The following is a 21,853-nucleotide window of genomic DNA, read 5'->3' on the forward strand; positions in this document are numbered from 1 at the left end:
GTGATTTTTAATCACCAACACTTTTTTTGCGGATTGGTTTTTCAGCATGGGAGAAGAGTAAGAAACATCTTTTCTCACTCTCCTCCCTGCGATCCCGCTGCACCGATAACACTGATCTCTATGAAAGTCCCCACAGACTTGCATGGAGATCAGTGTCTGATCTCTACCTCATCGGAGCGATCAGATATCCCTCCGATGACCTTCCAGGTAACGTCAGCAGTGATGCGACCCAGAAGGGAATGTCTGATCGCACATTTAAAAATAACAGTTTTCTGGCGCCCATGGCTGAAGCTGTTACATGAGATCGGACAGCAGAAAGGGATATGTCCCTGCCGCTGCAAGAAGGGCAGGACGTACCGGTACGTCCATAGGGGCTTCTTGGGATGTGTTTTATGGACGTAGCGGTACATCCATAGGGGACTGAAGGGGTTAAGGAGTGCATTTTGAAAATAAAAACGGTCTCCGAGATTCAAACCAAGCTTTCCACCCATTCATTAGTACGGCTAGCTCTTAAATGTATTTATGTTCAGTAGCCTATATATATGTAGCTTATGGAGGTTTAGCATTTTCTTAATGTCATCGCCAATGGCACAATTCCATAGTTTTCCATTCTCTCACCACATAAATGACCAAAGGGAACACTGTTCAACCACAAAAGCACCACATAAATGACCAAAGGGAACACTGTTCAACCACAAAAGCAGATTTATTTAACATCCTGCGAAGAGCCTTTAAGAAATAACAGAATTTTCCTTATCTTTCTTGGGACAAAATAATGGTCCTGTGGAAGTCAAACTTTAAATGCATTATACTACTCAGGTTCAAAAATGGAAAAGCATATAAAGAAAAAATGAATTGCGTAGGCAAATATGCTCAACAGTTATGCGAAACAAACATTTATTATAAAACAAAAAACAAAACAAAAAAAATAAGGTATTTTCCCCATTTTAACGTTTTTCCTTCACCTTCTATAATGATTTCTCTAAAAAGAATACCATAATAGTAATTGTATTTCTACATAAGCTTAAAACAGGAAATTTAAAAAAAAATTGTCAACCATTACAAAAGAAAACGAGAAATTTGGTTTTCAGAAGGGCATAGTAAAAATTACACTCAAGTCAGCGTGTCTAGTTCAGAGAAGATAAAATCTAATGTGGGCAAGTTGCTGGATGGCAGCAGTATATACATTTATTAGACATCACACTATTCTATTTCTGAACAAAGATTAAAAAAAATACGAACTTTTTATATTGAACAAAAGAATCCAACAAACAATAGATGCAAGAGGGTGTGAAAATACATAAAATCAGACACTGGCTTCTGCACATGGTCTGCCAGTCATCTCATGGATTATGACAAGAAATCGAAGCGTGCCCTCTCCATCCTCCTGCAGGTACAGTTCGTAACAAGGTTATGGACCTTATCCCTACTCCATATTGGCTATACTGCTGCCTTTCTCATCTTTGCTTTCTGCTCCACTTTCATCTTCTTCTATCTCTCCTTCCTCCCCGCTGAACTTGTCATGGGACCATTTGGGACTGGTGCCAGGTTTACGAAACAAGAACCTGCCTCTTCCGCGGGCAAAGCTGGCACGGCCTCTCCCGCGACTGACCCATTTCTCTTCGTTCTCCCCTTCCCGGTCATCATGCTGCAGAGAGATGAGAATGGATCAGGATGGGAAGGGGACGTTTACTCATAGTCACTCCACAATCTGCGCTGGCTTTTACCACCGCACCTGAAAATGAACAGGCTTCTATAAATCGTCTGCCCTTAATATACCTATTTCCCATCCAAAAAAATCCTATGTGGGTACACAACAGCAACACTCCTAGGCACAGGAAGCATACATTTCTTCTAACCAGCAACGATTACATTAGCTTCTAAACATTGCGTTTCATAGAAATAAGATACTATTTACATTTTAAGAGATCACACTAAGATTAAGAAGGTAGTTACATAGCTCCCGATTTATGGGAATAGGGAATTAAGTGCACATATGACAACAAAGCCGTAACAGGATTTCTTTCTACACTAGGGGGATGTGTGCACATGTTATTACATTTTAAGTCCAGTGGAGGGAGAATGTCACATACCAGATAATACTTCTTGCTTTTAGGAGTATATTCTGGATCCCACTCTTCATCTCTGTTACGTTTTTGGAAGTCATTGTTGTTATTGTTATTCCCTTGAAAAGTACCTCTACCCCATGGCCTTGTTCCTCTTGCTCGATATTGCTGTGTGAATCAAAATAGGTTTACGTGTAACAGTTATTTTATCACACATGTCAATACGATTACAGTGCCTATTTATTAAAATATATAACACTTTACATACACTAAATTAAATCTCTGAAAGATTTACAGCTTGTTGGCCATTCTTGAGAGTTTGTGTGTACACAGTTAAAGTTACTTCTGGTTTCCAAGCCTGCTATAGCAAAAGGAATTCAAATAGGCAGAAGCAGACGTATTTTATAAATATATTGAAACTTGCGTTCGGGCAGTATAAACATCCATGGAATTCCACAGAATAACGATTGCCTTGCTTATTGCAAGTCAGATGTACCCTTCTGGGATGCTATCAACAAAAACGTTAACATAGAAAAAAAAAATCCAAACCACCATTGCACTAAATTGGTATTTAGCATATCAAAGACAATGGTCTCATGCATTTATGAAGGTGCACATAGACCAGGCAGGTCTATTTTAAAATAAATGCTTACAAAGGTTCCACGGGCACGGCCTCTCTCATTGGATCCTTGGAACTCTTTGTTGCCGTAGCGGGCAGAAGAAGCCTCTTCTTTGTCCTCAGTCTCTGCAGGAAACTCCTCTGGGCCTGGTGCCCTCAGCGAATGAGAAGAGTGAGATGAAGAAGAAGAGGAGCGAGAACGCTCACGCACTTTCCTGTGCTTCCTGTTCAAAAGTAAAGACAGTGAGTAAGAATGCTCATAGAGTCCTTTACTAGGTAAGGTGTGATCATGTGTTAAGCCATAACATCTCATTAGCTCTGGAAGTACAGGGCAAATACACTTGCAAAAATAAAAAAACTTACGGATTTAAATTTAGGATTTATGGGATCCAAGGACAATCTTAAAGTGGACTTGTTCCAAAAAAGTCTTTAGTCCATTTTTAGTGTATTTCATAAACTATTTAGAAGAACGAGTTCCTTAGCAAGGACATATGTCTTACGAAGGAACTGTCACTTTAAAAGCTTTAAGCATACCTAACTTCATTTATTGAAACAACCTACAGCTTTTGAATATCATTACTGAATTCACTATTCCATTTATTCAATGAACCAAAACAGTGAGCAACGTAACAGTGGAAAGCTAGCATAACTCTTCATATCATGCAAAGGGAAGCGCACCCACACATACCTATATATCTCACATATAGCTTTATTGAGCTATACAATCTACGATTCACTCCATTTACCTTGTCCAGGATTTGCATCAATAGATCGCCTCATTGGGATGGTGGCCCCCAAAATGAGGAGTTCAAGCAATTGAATTAGTAATAGTAATATTTCAGTAACCAAATGTTTTTAACATCCTATATTATACAGTATAATCAATCTAGTTACAGCAATGGTTGAAATTCTCTAAATTAAATGAAACAGGATAGATGCCCAACAGCATTTATTTTGTTAACCACACAACTGACTCATTTGCCTCTTTTCCATTATTTGAATTATTCCAAAAATCGTTTAACCCCCTCCTTAACATAAGTCCTCTTGGGTTAGCAAAGCCTCACATACTTGTGTTTTTTGGAAGATTTTCTGGGCTTCTCGGTTTTCTCTGGTGACCGTTCTCTGGAACGGCTTGAGTCTCTGGAATCCCCAGAGTCCCGGGAGTGGTCACGTTTGGAATCCTTGTGCTTTTTGCGGCGCTCAATGTCCTGCCGCAGGTCTGATGGTTCTTCGCGGTATTTGCCTTCTCCCTGGTTGAGTGATTGAGAAGCAAGTCAGCATAAACATGTGTAGGGCATCTCTTATATGCACAACATAACATATCAAGTGAAGTATATAACGATGCACTAATAGTGTAATACTGGGCTAGAATACATAAATATAGAAAGAACTGAAAGTCTCTACATTGAAAGAGTATGTTGTGCATTTGAGAACACGAGGAAGAATGAAAAGAAAGAAACTACACATCCAACCCATAACAATGAATATATGAGCTTCTATACTTATTACTCTGTTGATACAACCAATTTTTGAGCACATAAACTTTACATGTTGTTTCAAACACCGGCCCTAAAACAGCACAGTTACAACATGTTCAGATTAATACTAAGCATATTACCCTGCTGATTATGTTAGAAATACGGGAAAATTGTTTTAATAAAACATTGGTAATTTATGGCTTATAGCACTTCCCTAATGTAATAAGTCATTCTAATGAATATTTTAAGAATGTGCCACCTTTAGTACGCTAAAATCTAATATCAACATTTTACAATTAAGCTGTACACAAAGTCCAGGTCCTAGCTTCCAATTAGATACTTACTAGCTAAACACATACTACACTAAAGGGGATGTTCAATCATGGTGCCATGTAGTGCGATACTGTAAACGCTTTAACACAGTGCCATTTTGTTACTTACTTAGAAAACATATGTCCATAAGCCACACTACATTAAATATGTCCTGCTAGACCAGGCTTAGTCTACTGGTATAGGGCAAAACCAAGTGCTGGGTACAAACCCCAGCTAGTTATCAAGTTGGTAACACAAAAACCCATAAGTAAACAATTTTTGCTACTGCCCGTATTTAAAAATGACAGATGCGTTAACCTTTTCACTTTTGGTTGTAGTAATTCTTCACTGTATAGAAATCCTTCAACCAGGCAGCTGGTTTTAAACAGCAGGTAACAGCTAGCATCATTGTCAATGCACTTGTGTGCATCTCTGCTATAGACTATAGGCGAGGCTGTAGCAGACCCACCATTTGTGACATGCAACGGGTTGTCATTAGCACAATGAGTTTGGTATACAATGGAGTAAGATACTTACAAGCAGAACCCAAACACACATGATTGGCTCATCACTGTAGAATTTGGATCCAAAATTCCTCTTTTGGGTTTCAAGTTCAACCACAATAGACCTTGGAGTGATCTCATTTTTTACCATATCCTAAACCACTTCACAAAGGTTGTTGATATATAGATTTTGTTTTATTAAAAATTTAAACCTTTGTAGTTCATTTTTTTTTAGAAATATTTCACATCCTTAAAAGAAAAACACAAACTTAAGTAGAGGGCAAGAGAAGCACGGTTTAAAAAGAAAAAAGAAAAGACACCCACTTTAGTTTATAAAAAGACTTTACATTCGTGGCGATTAAAATATGAAAAGGCACCAAGCTAACCTTGTGGCTTCCTTCCTTCGAGTGTTTTGGTTCCTCTTGCAAAAATCCATGTTTTCTAAAAGCACTTGGAGAAATATCTATTCTCCTGCAAGAGATGGTATAGGAGATATACATAAAACACCAAAAAACAAGCAAGCACCCATATGCTCTCATGACGAAGCATAACATGTATATTTTTGGTTTTGACACTTTCCCAACACCCATTAAAGGGAAACTTAACATCTGGACAATTACCGTGACTGGCATAACTCTGTTTAGTTGCGTTTCTAATGCTCCCTCAGTAAACATTTGAATACATGGATTATATTTAATGAAACATTAAGCAAAAAAAAATCCAAAACATGGATGGCTATCCAAAACACAGATGGCAACATAAAACTGTCCAGTCCTTACACGACCTGCTAAATAAAATAAATAGAACATTACACAGAACGTAAACGTTAAAGAGTGTTAACATTATTAATCTTAAATGTCTAAAGCTTCCCTAGATATAAAATTGATACTGTACTTTGGCACCTTGACATTTCTTTGGTGAGCCTAGCTTCCCGTCACATGACACAAAAGGACACAAACATTGCAAGGATCTGTTTCGATGGCAACATGCAGACATTTTTAAAGCTTGTGCCATTTTCAAAATGTTGAAAGCATTTGCGTTGTGTGTAGGTGGAAGAGCTCCTTTAAAGCCTAAAAAAACGTGTTACTCTGCACAATGCAGTAGCTGATTTACACACTAGCGCAATTTACAATGGTAAGTTATAATGCCCTTTACATTAGGTTCTGGAAGCAGTGGTTTCCACTTTAAACCATTTGACCCTCTAAAGGACTCCAGTCTGGAGTTTGACGTTTGCAAGGAAAAGGCAACAATCCCTGCTGCGCGATACTGAAAGCAGAGCAGCGGGTGGGAAGAAATGAAGTGTGGTGAGGGAAAAATAAATTAGATTAGAAGGAGTGGGATCATGCAGCAGAAAGTGGGGGAAACTCATAACTAATACGAGCTAACACACCAAGACGCAAATGAGATATATTACAATACTTGCAAGCCTAACGGAGACGTACCTGTGAATCTCAGGACTCTTTCGACTTTTGGACTGTTCTTGTTCTTTTGCTTTCTTTAGGTACTTGGTGAAGCGTTCACTCAGTGTCATAGTTGTTGGCCCAAAGTGGTGCTCTATTGGACGTCCAACAAGATCAGAAAGATTTTTGTTACAAAATGATTTTTAAAACAGAACTAAGAGATGCTGTCAACTTGTAACCAAACTGCACTAGTCTTTGGAGGTTTCAATTGTTTTTTCAAGAGAACAATCACATTATGATCTGGTCTAAACATAGTCAAAGCCTTAAACAGAATAAGAACAGAATAAGGCTGAACATTTGTCAATGTCTAAATCCCGGAAGCAGCTGTAAAGGGCATAAAACTAAACTGAACATTTTCTCTCCTGTTGCGGGTTATAAGGCATTTATCCACACAACCGCCTTTTCAAAGTTTTATCTAGATTCTCACATCACTTATATTTTCTCTTTAATAACCAATTTGGCAGAGTAATAACATGGGGGAAAAAAACTGAACTCTAGGACACTGTTGGAAAGCCTGTGCAGCCTATGAATGATTTTGTATAGTATATAACCCTGCCCAAGTGTGTTGCCATTTAAAATATCTTCATTATAAATTACCTTTGACATGATGTACAATAGTAACTATATGCTGAGCGAAAAGCTCTGAAGGACTGCGCTGTGGCTGTGCAGATTGAATGTGCTGGAATATAGATTTGAACTCCTGATCTTTTTTATTGCTGTGAACAAGGTCACGAGACAGCTTGCGTTCTTGGGCCAGCACTCCACTTGGACTGTAATAGAGGAAAAGAACCTTATGTCATTATTGATTAAAAGCACCAAAACAGAAACATTACTCGATAAGGCCCACATATTATATACACACATACACACTAAAATACACTATATGGACAAAAGTGTTGGGGCACCCCCTTACTTGTTGAATTCAGGTACTTCAATAAGACCCATTACCACAGGTGTATAAAATGTAAGTACCTAGCCATGCAGTTTGCATTTACAGCCACTTGTGAAATGGGTCACTCAAAAGGGGTTTAGTGAATTAAAGCATGGTGCTGTGATATGATGCCACTTTTGCACCAGCATTAATATCAGCACAAAAACTTTTTGGCGGAGATTCAGGGAATGGGTTTCCATGGCTGAGCAGCTGCATGCAAGCCTCGCATCACCAAGTACAATGGCAAGCGTCAGACAGAGGTGTAAAGCACGCCGCCACTGGACTCCGGAGCAGTAGAAGGGTTTTCTGTGGAGTGACGAATCATGTTATAGGGAGCTTTTTCATGTGTTGGGCTGGCCCACCCTTTCTTCCAGCAAAGGGAAATCTTAATGATTCAGCATTCCATATTATACCAATAGGCAACATTTTTGTTATTTTAAAGGCTCCTGCAAAACTGGTGGCTTTCTTGTTTTGAGCTCATTTTAGACTGAGATGTGCTACAGGTTTAACCAATAATTAGTATTACTAAGTGAAAAGGCTACTTTACCCCTAGAATGTTACGTACAGTGTACATCCCCTTCAGGACCCTCTAACTACTGTATCAATTCATCTTGGTCTATTAAATCAAGTTGTGTCATATGCTTTAAATATATGTATTTTAACACTTTCTAAATGGCACTATATAATAATTATGGTTTTTAAAATGTCTTAATTATCAACTTTTTATGTTCCTGGAAAATTCAAATTGCTTACCGAGCAACTTCCTCATCAAAGGAGTCCAGGCGGACACTAGGGCCGGTTTCTCTGCTAACAGAGAAAGAGGACTTGGAGATAGTTACATCATCCTTGGCTGACATTTTCTCCCTCTCTTTGCCTTCAGATTTCCGAAGTGGAGGGGACTCGCTCCTTTCCTTGGAAGCCTTGAAACTGGTCACCCTGAAGTTCTTTTCAGGTAGGAATCCTTTATGAGCAGATTCCCCTTTCTTAGAGGCTTTGTCCTCCTTCTTGGGCCGCTCGATATAAACGTCATCCTCAATATCCTCAGACTTCCGGCGTTTCTCCTTTGTGGTTGGTACAAAAGAAAGCTCCTCCCACTTTGCGGGATCATATGGGTCTTGGTTCTTTGAGTCACTGTCTGAATCCTTCCTAGATCGGCCTTTTCTCTCCAGCTCCGTCTCCTCTTTGGCAAAGCGCAACTCAGCCAATTTAAACTTTTCCAACTCCTCCCGCATCTTGTAACGTTTTGGTGACTGGCTCTTTCTATACGCACGTTCTAACTCATTCATGGCAAAATCTGTGGGGCTACTACGATCCTTCATTTTATCCTTGTCTTTTCCATTCTCTTTCTCAAGTTCAGCCTTATTCTTTTGCTCTTCCATGAACCTAGATTAAAGACGATTGAAGAGAAGTTCACAACTTGTCTCATAGTACTCAATATTTCAGTTAGATTTAAAAAACAGAAGTATTACAATGGCATGAACTTCCTCTATGGTCAGCAACAGAAATTCCAATTTATACCCAAGTACCACTACTGAGCCTCCCTTCCCTGGAAACGTAACGCTAGCAGCACAAAATGGTTCTGCAATATAAGAAAAGCTACAGAAATATACTTTTTATAAAGATGCTAAAGCTGAAAAAGAGGGGTTTGGCTGCATACTAGAATATTTCATCTACTCAGCAGAAAAGACTGATTGTGTGAAAAACCTGAAGAAATAAGTGGTGTATTTTCTCCAGGGAAAGAGTGGACTTGTCTGTGGTACCTGAGCAAAAGCATTTAATGCTATAATCAGAAAATACACTAAAACATCTGCGCAAAGAAGCGTTATTTACAATTTAGATGGGAGTCAATTTAATATTTCCGACTCTTAAAAACAGTATTGGATTATTATTTTCCATGGGCGTTGATGGTTCATTATTCAGTTTGTGACCAAAATGTTTCATTCGCTACAATCTGTGAAAGTTTCTTGTGATGAAATACAACCACCAAATGACAAAATATGAATGTAAAGCAGCAGTTCTAAACACAGTTCCTAATTGATGTCTGACTGCTTTCAAGGGCTTCTCAACAAAAGGAGATTCCCCCACTGAGCTGTCCCTGCGTTCAAGTCTTCCTTCAGTCCAAAGCATGTTATCTGTACAATGTATCATACATATATTTAAGGGGTTAACCAGAGCGCTACATGTGGTTGCACTACACAAAAGGTGAAAAAGCCATTTACATAGAAGAAAAAGTTCAACCATTCACAAGGTGATAGCACCACTCAAAGGTTCCCGTATGCTCTTTTCCTTGTGCCGCTAATCTCCCTATATGCATTGGCTGGGAACAATCCGATTAGGATTAAGCTTCACATGTTTAAGGGACTATGTATGCTCAGGACCCTACTTCTTTATCGTATGGTTTCTTTGGATCCCTAGCGCCAAGTTACGACAGCAACAGTCCTTCGTGTTTATTTGGTCCTCTTCCAAAAGTCACTTGAAAGGGGAGGACTGTTAGAACTGCTGCTTTATGACTGAATCATGGAAGAGTGAACCCTGCCCATACAAATCAAGAACAGATCTACTTACCAATCTTTGTCCTACACTTATCTTTGGAACTGAGAGAAATTATGATTTTTGTCCAAACTACGAGAGTCAATTTACCAACCTGTGTTTGGCATTTCTGAGAGGTTTTTTTAAAAATATTTTTAGTGTGCTTAGTATCTGGTCTACATGTTTAGACCATGAAAAACTTTTTTCCTCCGCTCCGGACAGTGTCTTCTTAAGAAGAACACATAGTGGAAAACAAAGCCTCAAAGGCCAAAAAATACTTCAACATTTTGATTCAAGTCTCCTAGAAGATCTAAAAATTGTCTGCTTGCTGAAAACAAAAACATATAAAAAAAAACACAAGTGTGGTAAAGAGAAAAACACAAGAATACATTAGTCTTGGTACAGGTGTGTTTAGAAACGTAAAAGCCATGTTACATCCTAGAAAGGAGAAAGTCATCAATTCCTGCAATCTATTTTTTTTTATTTAAGTGGTTATTTAAGTGGTTAACACAGATTCACTTTAAGCAACACTAAGTTATAGGGCAAAATGTAACTTCTGGCACTAAATAAAGATCTCAACTGCCAGAGTATATACACTCAACCTGATGTGGTTAACATCTAAGAATAGGACAGCATTCATGCAGGCAACGTAGCATATCAATTCTTATTTATACAGTAACTTAAGAAGCACTAACATGATGAACTAAGCAACTGGACATGTGTGCTGCTCCATTAGTATAAAATGATTAACACAGGGATTTACTTTGTACGGAGACTTAAATATCTGTTGCAGGGAAGAAAGCGTTACGGTTAAAGGTACCATAGTTTCATTTTTAGATACACTTCTGAATCTCCAAACCACTTTTGCATTGAATGGAAATAGGCAACTAAATGAAACAGATAACGCCCCAGAAAAGCGTCCGGACATATAACGTGCACGTGCGGACTTCTGCTACTTCTACTTTTCATACATACATCCATGATGAAAGACAGGAATCATTTTTCAAAGTTCCAGATGTGGAAGGATTTCACATTGGACAAACAGCCTATAACTAGGGCAATGTTAATTATGACAAACATGGCTAAGATGAATGCGACTTGTGTATTTATTTCTATCTTAACTGAACTAGGAATAACAAAATCGTATCCTTTATGAGAATTCCACGTACCTTTTATATCCTGTTCCTATGGGAGCAGTCATCTCCCCAGAACGTCCCTCCTCCTTTTGATTACCATAAAGAGAACTAACTGTGGGTGGGCTCTTGGTAAGAGGACTTTTCCTTGGCGGGCTCAAGCTATGATCAAACGGGCTCTGTCGTGATGATGCCCGGAAGGAGCCACTGCTCTGCAAGACAGATGGCGAGGGAGGACTGGGCTTTAGGGCAGGGCTGGGTCTAGGAGAGCAGCGCCTTACCACCACAGACTGAACTGAACTTTTCAGTGTTGGGGCACGCTCTGCTGGGCTGTGTTGGGGAACAGGACTTGTATCGTAAGTCTCAGTATTCTGCCACGACTTGGATCCCTCCGTTTTATTCCCAGTGTCTGCTGCTCCAGATCCTGAATGCTCCTTGGAGTCATCGTCTGATGCACGGCCTCTTTGTTCCTTAGAATGACTCTTCTTGTCCTTCTTGGACTTGCGCTTTGATGTCTCTACCCTGCTGTGGTTGGATGATGACCTGGAAGAGGAAGATCTCCTAGAGCGGTCAGAAGAGGACTTGTCTGAATCTCTAGAATGGCTCCTAGACCTAGGAGACATGGACCTCCTCTTTGGAGAACGGGATCGAGACCTGGCCCTGCGGGGGCTGTACTGCTGACGATTATAATTCTGCCAGTTGGGACGGTAGTTTCCATATCCACCACGATTGTACTGGCCTCGGGGGTAAAATCCTCTGCCACGCCCTCTAAAATAATATGGTCTCCTGTAACCTCGATTGTGTCCTCTGAAATCCCGGTTCTGGTAAACCCTGGGATGATTCCTCTCCCTGTTATAACTAGGAGAATAGGATCTGGAGCGAGACCTAGAGCTGTATAAAATGAGAAGAGAGGACTTTCATTAAAATGGAGGCAATTTCTGTTAAGTTTTAACTTGCTTTTGTAAATTCCACCACTTAAAGCTTCCCATATAATTAATTGGTCCAATACTTTATTACAAACACACTAATGTGGGCACCTTGGGTAAATATGGCAAAGGCGGCTGTGAACATTTGTCTATTTAACCTTTTGATATTTTCTTTAAAAAAAAAAAACAAAAAAAAAAAACCACAAAAATACTCTAATCTCATGGATACCAAACACAGGTTTATCAACAAAAAGACAAAGTTACGTGTGGCACAATAAGTGGCACCCCTATCAATTCACATGAGAAATATATATTCATATTGTAGGAACAGGAAATTGTTCACCTATGATGACTTCCTGTTTCACAGGGGTATAAATATTATGAAACACGTTGGCCATTTATACCAATGTGAAGTGGTTATAAGAAAATAGCAAGGGCATTAAAAATGCTCATTTCCACCATCAGGGCAATAATTTAGTTGCAGTAAACTCTAAAGGTTATAAATCAACCCGAAAGAAGACGTTTCTCTTGTCTCAAAGTACTGTGGAAGAGGATGGCTTAAGTGGCCAAAAGAATATCCAAGGATCAAAGCTGGAGAATTGCAGAGGGTAGTTGCATCTTGGGGCCAGAAAGTCATACTAAACTACATCCCCATCACCACAAGTGGTTTGGAAAGGTTTCAAGAAGAAAAACAAACAAAAACAAAACCCTCTGCTCTCATCCAAAAACAAACTCAACTGTCTTCAGTTTGCCAGACACTACAGGAGCTCCAAACAGGATCAGGTTCTATGGGCAGATAAAACCAAATAAACAAAAATGGTTTACTGACCATAAAATTCAAGGATAGACCATGGCTATCCCAGTCCACTAACTTGAACCTAATAGAAAACCTGTGGGAGTGAACTAAAGTGTAAACCTCGACACCTGAAGGATCTGGGGAGATTCTGTGTGCAGGAATAGTCTCAGATCCCTTGTGTACGGTGAACGCAACCAGAAACCATGACAAAACCAGTACGGACAGCCTGCAAGTGTTTTACTACGAGCAAAAATAAAACAAAAAAAACATTAAGCCAAGTATTTCCCACTCTGATTATTTAGCACACGTTTTTGTTGATTATATGAGAAAGTTCAGAGCTGTTATCATGGCAATGGGAGGTATTGACTAAAAGTGTGGCAATAATTGTGCCACACATACATTTAACTTTTTTTGTTTTTGATAAACGTATATGTTGTGTATCCATTGTTTGATAATCATGAGACCAGAAGGGTTTTTTTGTATTTTTTTGTAAGAAAAGACCAAAATGTTAGGCAATAAAACATTTTTCACAGCATCAATTGTGGCAATGTTAGTGGAGGGCACCGTAAATATATATATCTTATTTCCTAGATTTTTAAATGAGAAAGCAGAAAGTTTGTGTTGCGCTAACTGGAGTTTTCAGGATGTTGGCGTCAGAGGGATAATAGGTTTTGCCCTTTGGGCCCAATAGCACTGAACTGCACAGCGGATTATAACAAGGCTATTACTGTACAAGTTTATACACACTGTTACATTCCTCAAATGTGTAGTTTGATGTGTTGACAGCAGAGGGCATTCATGACCGCAATGGTAAGGCTACATATTAAAAACTCAACTGTTTATACAGTGATGGAAAAACACTAAGTGCGACACTGCACATTCAACAACCAGAGGCTTGTACATGCTATTACACCACATCATTTTAACGTGTTTACACTTTTTACTTGGTTGCACTGGGTGCCTTTTTGATGCCCCCCCCCCATAATATGCATCACTGGTCTTGAACAATTAACATCCTGCTGCAAGCTGGTTATAAATTAATGTAAGTCACAAAAAGAAGTGCTCTATTTGGACAAGCTTACGGAATACCCCCCCCCCAACATTCCACAGCCTGTGCAAATGCTTCAAGAAAAGAAAAAAATATATACATATATATAATTTTGGAATGATGGCATTGGACCGCGCCATTACTGTGTTCTGTGGAAAATCAGGGGACTGCACAGAGAAGTCCTGCGCTACAAGCAATCGCTGCTCCCCTGGAAATGAAGATGAGCCATATAAAGCACTCATTCAATCGCCTAAAAAGAATGAAGACATGCAGGGACAGATGTCTCTGGTACGGTACTGGTGTAGTCACTGTGGTGGGGTGGGGTGGGGGATTACAATTTAGGCTCTGTCAATTACAGTAGATGCACATTATAATATATAATTTTTTTAAATACCAAATAATTTTAACCAACATTGGTGAATAACCTTGGAAAACCCGAAAGGCAGCAATAAGCTTCAGAGTTGAGTTTTCTAAAGTTAACTAAAGTGATTGCACCGTGATGGATCGCCATCAAAAAGAAAGAGTGAAACCCAGTGACCTGAATAAAATAAAAAAAAAAATCTACGCACATAGGCTGCTGGTGTGAGAAATAAAAATTAAAAATGCTAAAGAAAAAAAAAAAAAACTCTAGCCTAGTCAATGAGTTTACAAAAAACCTAAACAGATACATTTAATTCCTGCAAAATGTACCTATTAAATTAAAATTGCAAATGCGTGTATTCTGAAAATGCTCAAAAACCTACATAAAATCAGTCCTCTGAACGCATATGCTTTTTAATTCTCTGCCAGAGTCTGATATACAACCAAAGATAACAGCTTGATTTCAATTTACATTTATTCAAATATAGAAAAGCTATGTCAAATACACAAAAGGCACCTAATAATAAAATCAGTGTTGCCAAAGGAGTCACACTAAATACACATAAATCCAAGGCATCCTTACCTCTTCTTTGATTTCATTTTAATGGAGACAGCAAGAACATCGGAGTCAGGGAGCAACAGAGCTGATCTGCTGATGAGATCTAAACTAATACTACAAGCTGAGGCAAGGTCAACCCAAAGTATGCCCAGGAGAACAACACTTATCTGACAGTCCCCAAGAGGAACCCACAGCTTGGTAGGGAATAATTACTGTTCGCAACGCAAGGCATCGCACACTACTCTTTTCTTGGACAGCAAGAAATATATATTACTGGTAAAAATGTTAAACACTGTTTTTTATATTTGTGTTTTTTGGCAAAGTCTAGAAATGACTAAAGCATAAAATAAAAAATAAAAAATCCACACAAACGATGTGGAGCTGGTATCCAAAGAAGCAAGCAGCGATACCTCAAGAGAGGGACAAACCACCAATTTAAACCACTTGTTACAAATAGCAGGTTGCCAACAGGGGAGAAATTCAATTATTTCTTACACGCTTCTCTGTGGGGACATTGTAATTTTATCAGACGTAAATTAACCCTGTGCTCCAAGCAACAAGAATACATAAACAAAACCACAACTAAATGCATGCGATTTAACATCATAACCTCAGACATTTTAATCTGTACCACAGTTATTGTACAAAAATTGGGATGATTTTTAATTTTGGTCTAACATAATAAAAAGGGAGGCAACAAAGAGAAAATAAAATAGCAAGAGTATAGCTGATGTGCTGCTATTCCAATTCATAGAATTTTAGGCCATTTCTCCAAGTGGCATGAAGAGCTACCATGAGGTTTTCTCCACAAATTTAGGTACGGGAAAGTATATGAAAAATAGGGTCTATTAACAAAACTCCATGGAAGAGGAGCATCATAGTCAGTGGGATTTGTCTAGTCTGTATCGGACAGTATTTCAGAAGAGAATGAAGGACGATTTTAGGCTAGCAATCTTATGACTAAGCATTTTGCTCATAGTCGATGCCAAGAAGGACACCAGGCGTACGTTAGCAATTTAATATGTAAAGGGATTAAAGTCACAAGTAGTCCATGCAGTCATGTAAATAGCTCGTCTCCCAATCATACACTAATTCTAGAAAGCTTATGCCTTCTTCAGAGATTACCCATTCAGTTCTGTGCAGAAATCTATGCTCATCATCTACCTGATGATCGTAGAGCAACACACCAAGGGCACGTAACATTTATTACATGGAGGCATCAAATTAAACTCTTACCTGTGTCTACGCTTCCGTGAGTGTGAAAGAGACCTCGATCGCGAACGGGACTTCGAGAACGAACGGGACCGAGAACGGGATATGGAGCGAGAGGAGGGAGATCTGGATTTGGATTTTGTTTTGGACATTTTCACACCGCTAGCAGTTCCTGTTCAAAAGAGACATGAAAATAGCTCACAAAAACGTTTGTTTCTTTTTTTCTCTAAACTATCACGATTGACTGTCCCAAACAAAAAAAAAAAGGAGTACTTTAAACTTCTTGTTAGGCAACATAACCAGTAATATTCATACATACACACATTGTTTCCTCAATAAGAATGTTTCTATGATTAACTTGCTAATCCCGTGTTCACCGACAGCAAACAGATGAAAGTACTCAAATTACATCCACAATGAGAAATTTGGAGATTCATGAAATAATTAGAGACTGTCACCTGTTATCACCAAGACTGACAACGGTCTTAAATTACACCATTAGCCAGCCCCATCCAGACCACAAAGTATGAGCGGCCAAATTATTTTATGGATTTTCAGGAACCAGACCCAAAATCCAGCAAAAGACATGAGTAGGTCATAGTATCACAGAGTCAGCTTGTTCGCTGCGTTTGCGATGACTTCATTTAAAAATCAGTGCTACGCAATACTCAGAACAAGGCGAATGAAACGTTAGAAACAAGCAGATATAGCAGTTTGGTGCCAATAATATTTTTATTAGGAAATCCAACCCTAATTTGAATCTCTGATGTGAAGTCATGTTTGAAGGCATATGTTCAAGAAGGCTCTTGCATTTGCTTGACCCATCCCCCCCTGACCTGCTGTCAAATTCTATGTTTCTGTGTATTAAGTATGCATGTTCCTATTTCATCGTTTCAATGAGTGCCCCTGGTCATCTGATTCAAGCAGCCAATCAGTGGCAAGAAAAGCCAGGCCACTCAGGAGGGCAGCTGCTTCAACTTCTAGGTTAGGTAGGTGCTTTTTCATTTTGGAAGAATGCATACTAAACTTCTTTTGAGTACTTTAATGTGCATTGTCCTTTAGAGGGGGTGTCAGGGACATTAGACTATACCGTTAAATACATGAGTGGAACGCGCCTTAAAATGTGCAGGCCAAAAGGGACGTAATAAATGGACGAATAACCTTAAGTCTTTCCATTTACATATACAGCAGCGAAAGCTTTCCAGTGAGTAACCATCCCGTACCAAGTAATAATGCCAAGATAAAGCTTCTCATTACTAAAAGAAGTTTAAAAGCAGCTCAGCTGGCAGTCACTTATCCATAACTTGATCAGTGAGGTATTAACACTTGCACAGATATTTTGAGAGAGGCTGACAGCAATTTTTTTTGTCCATTCCAGAGCTGCCTTGAGCACATTTGGCAACAAAAACGCAGCAGGTGAAAGATTGAAAACTGTTTATTGCTCGGTACCCGTGGGAGACTGGCAAGGACCCACCTGGGGGCATGAGAAGGAACAAAACAGCCAGGAGGGGGCAAAGGGATTCCGAGATATATCAAGAGCAAGAAACCTTGTGGTAATGTTACTAGGTACACATGCAGACACAAGCAAAGACCTCTGCTACCGCACCACTGAGCTGAAAACGCAGGAGGACTCTGACCTGCTGGCCGTGTCACTCCAAACACGAAACATTAACTAGGACTTACGTTAAACAATTACCAAGTTACACGGTTTTCAGAGAGCCCTGATTTATTATGGACGTGCCGATCATCAGAACGATGGGTGTGTGAACTTTGTACTTCTTGTAGAGAGCTAAATCGGTGGAGACTGCATATTGATATAGACGGTAGAAAGTCCCTAACATGTCACAGACTGCTTATTTCGAAAACAAAAATGTAAAATGCACCAAAATGTTTTCTGATATCCAACAAAAATGTTAAGGGGCTTTGAAAATGTGACAGTAAACAGAGGAACATTCTCATACTAAAACATGTTATTTTATTATCATTAATGCATACCGGGGTACATCACTAAGTGGGGTATTCAAGCAGTGTTTTAAAGCAGGGACTCTTTAGAACTTGGCATCAGGTTGCAACTGGAAAGACTTTAAACTAACTAGTGTCAGGAGTATAAGTCTTCAACTATGCACGGCAGGCACACTGTCCACTAAAGAATATGCCAGAGGGAGCTTAACTTTGTACTCAAACATAAGAAAATACAGTAGCTACACCAGTATATTAAAATAAAACGTATCCTGTTTGTATAGGACAGAAAAAAAAAGAAAAACTGAATTTAAGATGTGCAGAGAAACAAGAGCGCTACTCACCAGCCACACCAGAAAGGTCAAATTTCCTTCCTGGTTTCATCTACAATACTGTTTAGCACATCGCTACGGCTGAATCTCCACCCAGTTATCCATTAAAGTGATACTACCATTACTGTGAACATGTCGTTTACAATTTCCTTTTTTTAATGAAAATGCAGGTTTCGGAGAAATTTACACCCACAATAATTATATAGTACTGTGCTAATGTTTCAGACAGGCATGAAAATTCTGTAAATTTTTCGACATGTATTTTTGAAATCAAAGGTTACACCAAATATGGACTCGATTTAGATATTTATTCTGTTCACATTTGCACAGTACTATATACACATCTATTCCTTAGCAGGTCTACAAATTAGGCAAAGTCAACCTCAGATGAACATCACATTACATATTACGCAGTGTCATTTATTCAAGAAAAATAAAGCCAAAATGGAGAAGCCATGTGTGACAAATTAAGTACACTCTTACTGCTTCTATAGGAATTAAGATACTAAGTAGCAAAACAGGTGCTGCTAATCAAATATCCTTGATTAATTTATCAGCAAGCATGACCACCACCTTTAAAAGCCAAAGTTATAGCAGTTTGCTGATCTGGAGGATTCGGGTGTGTGTTAACACAATGCTAAGGAGGAGAGACACCAGCAATGATCTTATAGAAATATTGTTGATGTCCAATCTGGGAAAGGTTATAAGGCCTTTCCAAGCAACTTAAACATCATCATTCTACAGTGAGAAAGATTATTCAAAAGTGGAAAACATTCACCACAAAAATCAGACTGTGCAATGCTCAGAGGAATTGCCAAAAAAACAAAAACAAAAACCTAGTTACATCACTAAAGGACTCTACAGGACTCAGTTAGCATGTTTTCAAATGTTAAAAGTTCATGGGAGTACAATTAGAGAAAGACTGAACAAGTATAGTTTTTGTTTGGAAGGTTGGCTAGGAGAAAGCACGGTGGTGAAGGGGTGATGATTTGGGCTTGTTTTGCGGCCACAGGACCTGGAAACCTTGCAGTCACAGAGCCAATCATGAACTGCTCTGCATACCAAGGTATTCTAGAGTCAAATTTGAGTCCATCTGTCCCACAATGCTGTGGGACTCAGAGCTGTGCATAAACAAATGCCCGCAAAACCTAAATGAACTGAAGCAACATTGGAGAAATTTGGGCCCACTCTTTTACAACGATCTGAGAGACAGAGTCATACAGAAAATGATTACTTCAGGTTTTTGCTGCTAAAGGTGGTTTTACAAGCTATTGAATCATAAGGTGTACTTAGTTTTTCACACACGGCTTCTCCATTTTGGCTCTATTTATGTTGAATAACTCATTGCATCTTGTAATATGTCATGTGTTGTTCATTGGAGGTTGTATTTATCTAATTTATAGACCTGCTAAGCAACAGATGATAGTTATCAAAGTTTTTAATGTAACCAGAGATGTACACAGAAATACTATAAGCATGTCCATTCATTAGATAAGCAACTCATAGCAGGCTTTGGATTGTTATGTGCAATTGCAAGTAAATGTACCGTCATTCCCCTCTTCATGGTGACAATGCATGGGAAAACAAGCTAGGCAACTCACAGAAAGTTTGCTTTTACAAAGCGGTATATGCTTCCTGTAGTACAGTTGATTTCAGCTGGGAGACAGAACCGCCAACATCTATGAAATGCCCACCACACAAAGAGAATATGCACATCCCCCTCTGATCCACTCAACACACAGAAGATATTTTAGAGGATAAGTCCAAACTATGAAGTTAAAAAAAAAAAAAAAACCCTTAAGAAAAAGATTTGTTGTGCCCATGTTACCACTACTGCACAAAAGTGCTGATGATTCAAATAATTGGTATAGTAGCTTACGACGTTTCAGTTATGATTAGGTTAAAATGGACAACATGAAAGAACAGGTGCAGCGCAAAATGCAGCTGCAGATCGGACACATCTTAAGAGCTAAATCTATTTAGAGCCTCAAATCTTGTTTACTTAAATATTGCATAATATAGTAACCAAGAACTACAGAACATAAGTTACAACCAATCATACCACCACTTTTTAATCACAGGTATAGATCAGCATCAAGAATTGTAATGCTTTCAGGTATACTCTACATATAGATAATGTTGTGCTCATAACACTAGTTACAGCTACTGATCAAATATCCATTACTTACCAGCTTAAGTGTTGTGTTTTAACAAGAGATTTTAGAGTTTTTACATGATAAAAGTGCCTAAGCTTAAAAAACCCAGGACATTGAACTGTCTATACCAGATCTTGACAAATCCCAGAAGCAACTAGCCATGGTGGCTCCCAGACATGTTATTTGGCTAACAATTTGCAGCTGCCTGCCAGGATAGTTTAAAATATCACGGTGCTTTCCAAAGACAGGTTTGACTTGTTGGCAGTAAGTAGCGGAAAGGTTAGCAGCTGAGTCAGGCTAATAAATGTAATTCTAAAACTATTACTGTTGTACCAAAATACAAGCACAAGGGACACAGTTTTATCATTTAAAGAAAGAATCCCAAACCATTTTTTTTTATCCTTAGCAACTGCTCTTCTCCATTACTGTTCTAGGTGACTAGGTGTTTGGCTCTGCAATCGCTCTACAGAATTTCCGTTGGCACTGCATTAGCATTCATGGAAATATTCTATAATTTACCTTAACTAGGGCCGAGAAGGTAACTGTTGACAGCAGTTCTTTTCAAGTGACGTTGGGAATACTAGCTATAAGAAAGCAGGATTATGGGGGCAAAGTTTAAAACATCGATAACTTGAATTTTTACATCTTAACCTGTGATTGAACATGACCAATTCAAAGACACTTAACATCTGAAATTAACATACAGAAGCTGAGATTGTGATAGGAGGATCCAACAAGACCACCCATAAGCATGTGCAGAAAGAGCGCCAATTGATTTCAATCATTGGTGTGATAATGGTACCATGGTAGGGTGCCATTCTTTTGTTGGTGAAGCGCCATAGATAAGGAAGTTAAAATAGTTGCTTGCATGGTATACAATTGCATTTCATGTGTGTGTGTGTGTGTCTTTATATAAACATTTAGTGGACTGAACTGTAAAATGTAGGATTAGTGTGTGTGTGTATATATCAGTTTTATATAACCTAGTGAAAGTCAGCTGTTAAACACTTGCTTCTATTTAAATAATATCACTATTATTCTGCTCATGCACACCAAACTGTGGATTAAACTACTATAAAGATGCTTGAGAAGGCACAGCAGCTGTGAAAATAGAAAAAAAGACTCCCCCCTACAGACTCATGTCACACAGTCAAGGAGGCACAACAGCTGTGGCATCTTGTCAGAAGGCCATATAATTCAACATGATTAGATCCATATTTCTCATCTATTCTGACCATTTTTCTATCCGACGTAAGAAAAAAAAAAAAAAAGCATGATGGGGCAAATCTACGCAGATGAACTAGAAGTTAAGCACCAAAAGATTTCTCCTCCTTGTATGATAAGAAATCGAAAGGTCATACTAAGCTCAATAAAAAATCAGAGAAACCCGAACATTTTAAGGCCGTTGTCTTCATTAAGGGTCCAACCAGTGATTAGTAAGACATCCTTCATGTAAAAGCATAAAGCTGCCAGC

The 21,853-nt window shown here is 38.8% G+C and overlaps 1 protein-coding gene across 3 annotated transcripts in view; it reads right to left on the reverse strand.

Annotated features, from left to right (window-relative positions):
* Positions 1–687: 687 nt before the first annotated feature.
* The window catches only part of THRAP3 (thyroid hormone receptor associated protein 3), a 28,416-nt gene continuing 7,250 nt past the window's right edge, over positions 688–21,853 (reverse strand). The window contains exons 3-12 of one of the 3 annotated variants that reach the window (XM_053454662.1): positions 15,957–16,094; positions 11,068–11,922; positions 8,123–8,752; positions 7,036–7,208; positions 6,421–6,532; positions 5,365–5,449; positions 3,754–3,935; positions 2,720–2,909; positions 2,094–2,234; positions 688–1,648 (exon numbers count right to left, since the gene is read on the reverse strand). In XM_053454662.1, coding sequence (XP_053310637.1) covers positions 1,427–1,648; positions 2,094–2,234; positions 2,720–2,909; positions 3,754–3,935; positions 5,365–5,449; positions 6,421–6,532; positions 7,036–7,208; positions 8,123–8,752; positions 11,068–11,922; positions 15,957–16,084 — 2,718 coding nt within the window. In that variant the 5' untranslated portion in view covers positions 16,085–16,094 and the 3' untranslated portion in view covers positions 688–1,426. Of the gene's footprint in view, positions 1,736–2,093; positions 2,235–2,719; positions 2,910–3,753; positions 3,936–5,364; positions 5,450–6,420; positions 6,533–7,035; positions 7,209–8,122; positions 8,753–11,067; positions 11,923–15,956; positions 16,095–21,853 lie in introns of all 3 variants that reach the window. The other 2 variants (XM_053454664.1, XM_053454663.1) reach the window with 2 other exon arrangements.

Source organism: Spea bombifrons, chromosome 2, assembly GCF_027358695.1.
Source record: "Spea bombifrons isolate aSpeBom1 chromosome 2, aSpeBom1.2.pri, whole genome shotgun sequence".
Classification (NCBI taxonomy): Eukaryota; Metazoa; Chordata; class Amphibia; order Anura; family Pelobatidae; genus Spea; species Spea bombifrons.